The following is a 7783-nucleotide window of genomic DNA, read 5'->3' as shown; positions in this document are numbered from 1 at the left end:
CCGGCCGCCTTCCCGCTTTCCAGCTACCAGCGCTTCGCTCTAAAGAAATGCAAATGACTGTAGGGATAACACTGAAGACTGCTTGTTAGAAAAAGGGGGTGGGGGGGGTGGCAAGACCCCACTCCCCAGAGCAAAGCAGAACCGTAAAACAGTTCTGCAGCGGGGCCAGCAGGCCGGAGGGGCAAGGGGCTTCTTCCAGAGATGGAGGGTGCTGATGTCGACGACCGCAGCTGCGTAGACAAGGGCTCCTTGAACCTGGAGCCTTGGCAAACTCAATAAAGTACTCGTGCAAGAGCAAGTGCACGCTCTGTGGCCACCGCTCTTCTCCCCAGGCTCACGAAAGCCCTTACGTAGCCAAACTTACACTAAGACTGAGATATAAGGACAGGGAGGGAGAAAGAGGAGTCAGAAATTACCTCTGGGCTGGAAAACCTGAGTGCTAATGCCATTAAGCCGTATGAGTGTTAGTCGTGTTAGATGTCCATAAGACTATCGGCAATCTAAGTTTGGAGGCCGTAAATGAACATGGGATCAGTTTTGCTTGGCTGGCAAGTTGCCCAAACCAGAAGCATTTACCTGAATTGACCCAGTGTGACACCACTGAGCGGAGATGGCAGGGTGGGAGATGCGTCTTGGAAACCTTGGTGCAGGGACGTTAACCGAAACCCTGGCTTCGGCTGTTGCGTGGTGCTGCGATGTATATGTGCACACCTGCCACATTTTGCTCCAGGCCTTTCCCATTTTGTTTGGAGTCTCGATATTTAGCTCATATGGAGATTCGAGTTTACCGAGTGCTTTGGGATTGAAGGGTGGCTTGTGAAGTATTATTATTCTGTTGCTGATGGGTGGGTGGAGAAAGCCTACAGAATACATCCTTTCATTTGCATTCATCCTATCCTACATTTTATAAGACTACATTTGACTTTTAAGCTTCTCCATGGTAGCAAATGCAACTCCTGCTGTCAGGACTGTTTGCTTTGGGCAGGATACAGCTGGCAGCATTTATTTTCCTTTCTACCAAACAAAATAATATGTATCTTTCCAGCAGAAGAAAAGCGATGTGGTTATTCATTTGGGACTGCAGATTGCCTTGCCCACAAAGCATACTTGGGCTCTGCATCTCAGGAAAAGCTTTCAATAACAACACATTTGTTGTAGCAAAAAAACCCGAAAGCATTTGTATTTGCCATGGCACAATGTGATAAATAGGGGAATCTGTCTGTAACTTAAGACTTGAACTGCCTGACTTTTCTGTACCTTTTATGTCTGCCTTTTACTGTGTCCTGAGTCAGCATCCATTATGAGTGGGACAACCAGGGGATCAGGCCCAGCCAGCACAGGTTCATGAGAGGCAGGTCCTGCTTGACCATCCTGATCTCCTTCTATGACCAGGTGACCCGCCTAGTGGATGAGGGAAAGGCTGTGGATGTGGTCTACCTGGACTTCAGTAAGGCCTTTGACACCGTCTCCCACAGCATTCTCCTAGAGAAGCTGGCGGCTCACGGCTTAGACAGGTGGACTCTGCGCTGGGTCAAAAACTGGCTGGACGGCCGGGCCCAGAGAGTTGTGGTGAATGGAGTTCAATCCAGTTGGCGGCTGGTCACGAGCGGTGTTCCCCAGGGCTCAGTTTTGGGGCCGGTCTTGTTCAATATCTTTATCAATGATCTGGATGAGGGGATCAAGTGCACCCTCAGTAAGTTTGCAGACGACACCAAGTTGGGCGGGAGTGTTGATCTGCTCGAGGGTAGGAAGGCTCTGCAGAGTGACCTGGACAGGCTGGATCGATGGGCCGAGGCCAACTGTGTGAGGTTCAACAAGGGCAAGTGCCGGGTCCTGCACTTCGGCCACAACAACCCCATGCAGCGCTTACAGGCTTGGGGAAGAGTGGCTGGAAAGCTGCCTGTTGGAAAAGGACCTGGGGGTGTTGGTCGACAGCCGGCTGAACGTGAGCCGGCAGTGTGCCCAGGCGGCCAAGAAGGCCAATGGCATCCTGGCCTGTATCAGAAATAGTGTGGCCAGCAGGAGTAGGGATGTGATCGTGCCCCTGTACTCGGCACTGGTGAGGCCGCACCTCGAATCCTGTGTTCAGTTTTGGGCCCCTCACTACAAGAAGGACGTTGAGGTGTTAGAGCGTGTCCAGAGAAGGGCAACGAGGCTGGTGAGGGGTCTGGAGAACAAGTCTGATGAGGAGCGGCTGAGGGAACTGGGGTTGTTTAGCCTGGAGAAAAGGAGGCTGAGGGGAGACCTCATCGCTCTCTACAACTCCCTGAAAGGAGGTTGTAGCGAGGGGGGTGTTGGTCTCTTCTCCCAAGTAACAAGCGATAGGACGAGAGGAAATGGCCTCAAGTTGCGCCAGGGGAGGTTTAGATTGGACGTGAGGGAAAATGTCTTTACTGAAAGAGTGGTTAAACATTGGACCAGGCTGCCCAGGGAAGTGGTGGAGTCCCCATCCCTCGAGGTATTTAAAAGACGTGTAGATGCGGCACTTAGGGACATGGTTTAGCGGGTGGTGGTGTTGGGTCGACGGTTGGACTCGATGGTCTTAGAGGTCTCTTCCAACCTTAATGATTCTATGATTCTATGATTCTATGATTCTATGATTCTATGATTCTATGATTCTATGATTCTATGATTCTATCCTTGTGTTAAGGAAATGGGGTGTGACACCAATATATTTATCCAGGAATTTCATCTATTCATAGCTCCATTTGTTACAGATGACCAGCAGCATAATGTACTTTACTTTGGGAAAACAAAAATCTTACATCAATAGCCTTTTTTCCCCCAATCCCTACATAGATGCACGAGTTCGGCTGCTGACAAATGAAGAGATGGTATGAAAAACTGCATCCAGTTTTTCAAGGCCAGGTCTCAAAAAACAAGTGGTTGGAAGAATTTTACTGAGATCAAGGAAATTTGAACAAGAAAGAAGAGGAAAGGGGTGCACTTTCCCGTGAAAACATCACAATAGTAAACCTAGATATAGAAGATAGAAAAAAAATAGAGAAATAGAAACTCCCTGATTCAGAGGAGCCCTTCTGCTGAGGGACTGACCGGGCAGCAGGCTGGAAGCACTGAAATGGGAAACAACCCTGGCGTAAGGGCAGGTGGCCAGGGAGAGGAAAGGACAGATGGGGTGAGGAATCAGAATGAGAGAAGCTTCCTCTGACCAAAGAGATAGGGAAAAGGAGTCTGAGATGAAGACGTGAGTCAGCTGTGGATAGAAGGGATAAATACGCATGCACTTTGACAAATCGCCTCCTAAGAGAAACCACAGACCATGCCCACCATCTCTGGGCATGCCACGAGAGACCCTCCAGAGCTTTATCTTACCTCTCCAAACCAGTTGCTGGGCACAAGGCATGGAGGTTTGTGTTGTACAGAAGTGCAAGGGCGCCTGCCCACTCATTGAAAAGCAGTTCAGCTTAGCTCCATGGTTGCAAAGGATCTTGAGACACTCCACATTTGCCATTTCACACGCTACGTGGATTGCAGCTTTTCCATTGGGCCGGCAGTTGATTGTAGCTTTGTGATTGAGCAGGACCGAAAGACTCTCCAGATGTCCATACATGACAGCTAGATGAAGTCCAGTTGCCCAGGATATTTTTAATTTGTAGCTAGGCAGCCAGTACCCTGTACAAAGTGAAAATGTGTTACCAACCTTGGCAAAGACTTTTCTTTGGACTATGCACCTACTGAGAATAATTGAGGGGGAAGGAAGGGTTGGAGTTTTGCTTTAATTTACTGTAATTTCACTAGATACAGTTTAATGCACACGAAGTTCTCTCAAGCATAACTTCATTTTCATTAAGCACTTCTACTATGTGTGCTGAATAGCCTGCCTTTTGGAGAGATAATTCCCATGTAGATGTACTCCGAAGGCAGCTTTTGTTTTTCTTGTGACCTGTGTAGACTCAATTAAAAAAATACGCTTAGAGCATTTGAAAACTTATGGGGGAAATGGGATCTTCAGCCTGCCAATAGCTGAACAAAGGTAGTGTTGGAATAAGAAGGCAGCATTTACTTAGGCCAGTGACTCAACAGATAGCTCATCCTGCTGTTTCTGCGTGGGAGATTGCAGGATCTTGCATGTCAGGAGCTGGATTCAGACTTCCAGTGATGCAGTGCACACAGATGACCCTTAGCAATGTGGCTGCAGCTGTATCAGACCTCCTGCCAACTGCTGTCCCTGAGGAGCATGGAGTGAGGAGTTTGGATGCTGATGTAAATGAGGTTGAAGAGCCAAATAGAAGCAGTGACACTTTAGCATGAAATTTGGCTCCAAAATGTTTGGATATTTCTCTGAAAATTTCACAATGATCTTTTTATTTTTACTTACAAACAGGTGTAAGACCAAATAACACTTAAATATTTGTTCCCAAAAATAGGACTACATGCTTAATGACTGCACAGAGACAGTCTCAGAAGTGATTACTATAATAATTTGTTTTAAAAAAGTAAACACAATAATAATGTGCAGAAGGGCAGGAGAAGTCTAAAACTTTTTCTTTTCTCTTTTTTTTTTTAGCTACAGTAGCTGCATTGTAGCTAGAATGTGCCTGTAAAATTTTCTGGGCTTCATTTATCTATTTCTCCTTGGACGAATGCCTGGTTGAATACTGTTATCATGTAAAAGACACAGCAAAAAATACTAAAGATGTATAACGAGGTCAAATTAATTCAGACCTTCATTTCTGAATCTCTAGTTATATATAGTTTGTCAACCTTAATGTCATATAGATACAGTTTTTATAGTATTCATGTGTGTTGTATTAGACAGAAAGAAGATGGAGAGGGAGGAAAGAGGTAGATAGAAGCAAAGTGCTGGTGGCAGGGAGAAACTTGGATTAACGTTCTTCTTCCTTCCTAGTTAAATTGCAAGTATATTCTGAGGTAGATGCCAGTAATGCAGTTCTTGTACGCCTCTGAAAAATGCTAGATTTCCACCAAAAGGTTATAGTTATAAAATGGACAGTCATGACAGCAACTGCACCTCCTGCTCTGGCATGGCTGCAGTGACTTTTTCCTGACCAATATAAGCATTTATTAGTGCCAGCGTGTGATGTTAGGGGTGAGAAACTGTCTACAGGCCGCAGCACCCACTCTAGGACTAAATTTTGGGGACTACCAAACCCAGTCCCCAAGGAACCCACGCTACGAATGGCAACAGCAGGCAGCCCTGAGGTACCTGAGTGCCCACACGGGGTGACAGGCTCCCCTGCAGCTGCTCAACCCTCTCTCAACCCACTGACTATCCAGGTTACATTGGCAGCTACGGTAAGACAACCGTTTCATCATATGCCCCCAAACCAGGCACAAAGTAGGTGGGCTATATCCCAGAGTCTATGCATATAGCAGAGAAATTTCTCAAGGAAATCCCCCTCCCAAATCATGGTTATCTGGGATTCAGAATAAAAGTATGATTTGCACAAGAGTTGATAGAGTGCCTTCTGCCTTTCAGATAAAAAAAGTGAATACACTGCTGTGATTTAGTCCACAGGCCGCATTTACCTCTCCACCTTTTGGAGAAAGGAGAGACTTCTCCAAAAGAGACAGGTTAATGCTTGCAGTCAAATGGTCTACAATTAAAAATTTATGCATTAATCCTGTAGTCTCAAACCACAACCAGAATGCATCTCAGCCTGCTGAGGACAGAAGAAAAGTTATTCATCACTGTGTGGGTTAGTTCGGACATGGTCCCCAGGGGAAGTATGGCATGACTGCATCATCCCCACCCTAATGAAATAAAAGAACAGGAGCCAATCATTAAATAAGAGGTAATCACAGAAAAGGAGAAGAGGTGGGATATCGTCCCTTCTTTATGCCACAGAAAAGAAAGTGCATTTGCTGTGCTGCTGAGACTGGAGGTGTTTATCTCCACATATGATTAACTTCTGGCAAAGGCTGATCATTACTCTTTTCTTGAGACACACGAAGAGTCTGTTAGCAAGTGGGTCATGAAGTATGTTGGTTTTAGGAAAGAGCAAACTTGTTTTATTGCTTTAAGTTTTAAGTTCCTTGAAACTCAACCAGTGTCTGGCTGAGAACTGGTTTGGGTTTTCTACACTCCAAAATAGATGTCTTTTCTGGCGTGTTTTTCCAGATGATTTTTCTGTTTATCAAAACTAGCACATCCTCACTTTCTGTCAGTTTGAAAAATAAATCTCCTCCCATCCAGCAACATCCAAGGTCCACAGGATTTCCTTAGCTCTCCTGAGCTAGGGAGAATTCACTCTACTACTACTGTAAACAGAAAATGGAGGAGATTTAATATTTTATGTTTCTAAATGGTCTGTATATGTGGCTGGGTACGTGCAAGAAATGTATATACCACACTTAGCCTGCACGTGTCTATTCTGGACTTTGCACCCACATTCTCCACGAGGAAACAGCAAAGGACTCCTCTTTCTGGACTCCCCTGAAGCTGCAGCAACTGCCTCAGTGGCACGGAGGCTCAGGCTGGTCTCTGGCCTGCCTTCCACCAAGCCCAGCAGGTACAGTTGATAAGCTCCACTACTACGGTGACTGAGGTCGTACGAACCTGCTGAGATGTTACTGCCTATAAATCAACTTACGCTGCAGCTTCGGAAGAGCCAAAAGGCCACAGTTTCTTGAAAATCACTCATACCCATCTACTTCCTGGCTGGTGAATGCTGCCACATTTACCTTGTTTGTAGGATGCCAGAATCAGGTTTTCATCTTCCACTTCAAACACCGTGTCCACGTCTATTTTCTTTTGGCTCAAGAGCTCTTCCAGTGTTTCAAAGTCATTGGACTTCAGGGCTTCAAGAAAAGCCTTTTTCAGCAACTTTGCATCTGCAGCTCGAGTAATTTTCCCCTCCGTATTCTCTCCCTCTTTGTATGACTCCTCCAGATCCATTTCCAAACGTATTTGTTTGTGCTGTGAAGAGGGGTACGCTGAGGTCCCTATAGCACAGTTGCATGCTGAAGTTCCTGAAGACCAGAAGGTAATTTTATCACTTGGTCATGCTGATCTGCTTGTTCTATTTATATGAGGAACATTTCAGGCATCGAAATGCCACTCTTCGATATCACCACACTCTTTTTATGAAAGCGAGGACAGACACACTAGCAATAACACCAAAATAAGAGTTATCTCCATGGGCTTTATACACATTAAGCTTCATTAACCACATGGTTACCCTCTGCTCCTGCTATACACTTACATTAAGAGACACTAGTCCCGGGTGTTGTTTCTCAGCTGGAGAAGCACTCGCATTTCCTTTCATTGTTACCATTGCTGATTTATTGACTGCAATGGGATGTGATGCTCTGTCTGCAGATATCTTGTAATTAGTGCATTTCAGGAAAAAAAAAAAAATCCCCAAGGTACTCTTTCTGTGGGAGGTAGCTCACTCTTCCCCCAGGACAGCATTCGGCCTGTCGGTCCTGCTTTCATTCCTCCAGCCATCAGGCAGGCCTCCACAAGAGCTCCCCACCACACAGGTCTCGCAGGTACCCTGATCTGTAAAGCCCCAAGGGATCATTGTGTTGATCTAGCCCAGTCTCCTGTATAATTACCCTGAGCAGCAGGATTTCCCTAGTTTGTTCAGGGGCACTGCTACCAACAGTGCTCCCAGGAAGGAGAAACGCTGGGATGAGGGGGCTGCAGAGCCATACAGCCATCTTTTGGGGTGGGGGACCTCACACACTGCAGGGGACTTGCATGCTAATTAACTCACGTGCAAGCACAGGAGGCCGCATGGGTCCATAGGCTCTTCTCCTTCCCCCTGCACACTCTTCATCTAAATTCAGACCCTTC

At 46.2% G+C, this 7783-nt stretch overlaps 1 protein-coding gene across 2 annotated transcripts in view; it reads right to left on the bottom strand.

The window, feature by feature from the left end:
* Positions 1 to 6962, bottom strand: part of ASB4 (ankyrin repeat and SOCS box containing 4) — a 16612-nt gene extending 9650 nt beyond the window's left edge. For both annotated transcript variants that reach the window (XM_019473982.1, XM_009286342.1), the window contains exons 1-2: positions 6667 to 6962; positions 3334 to 3633 (exon numbers count right to left, since the gene is read on the bottom strand). In XM_019473982.1, coding sequence (XP_019329527.1) covers positions 3334 to 3633; positions 6667 to 6880 — 514 coding nt within the window. In that variant the 5' untranslated portion in view covers positions 6881 to 6962. The remainder of the gene's footprint in view (positions 1 to 3333; positions 3634 to 6666) is intronic.
* Between the last annotated feature and the right edge of the window lie 821 nt (positions 6963 to 7783).

This window comes from Aptenodytes forsteri, unplaced genomic scaffold (assembly GCF_000699145.1).
Source record: "Aptenodytes forsteri isolate BGI_AS27 unplaced genomic scaffold, ASM69914v1 Scaffold55, whole genome shotgun sequence".
Classification (NCBI taxonomy): Eukaryota; Metazoa; Chordata; class Aves; order Sphenisciformes; family Spheniscidae; genus Aptenodytes; species Aptenodytes forsteri.
The sequence above is the reverse complement of the archived record's forward strand: the minus strand, read 5'-3'. Positions and strand labels throughout refer to the sequence as shown.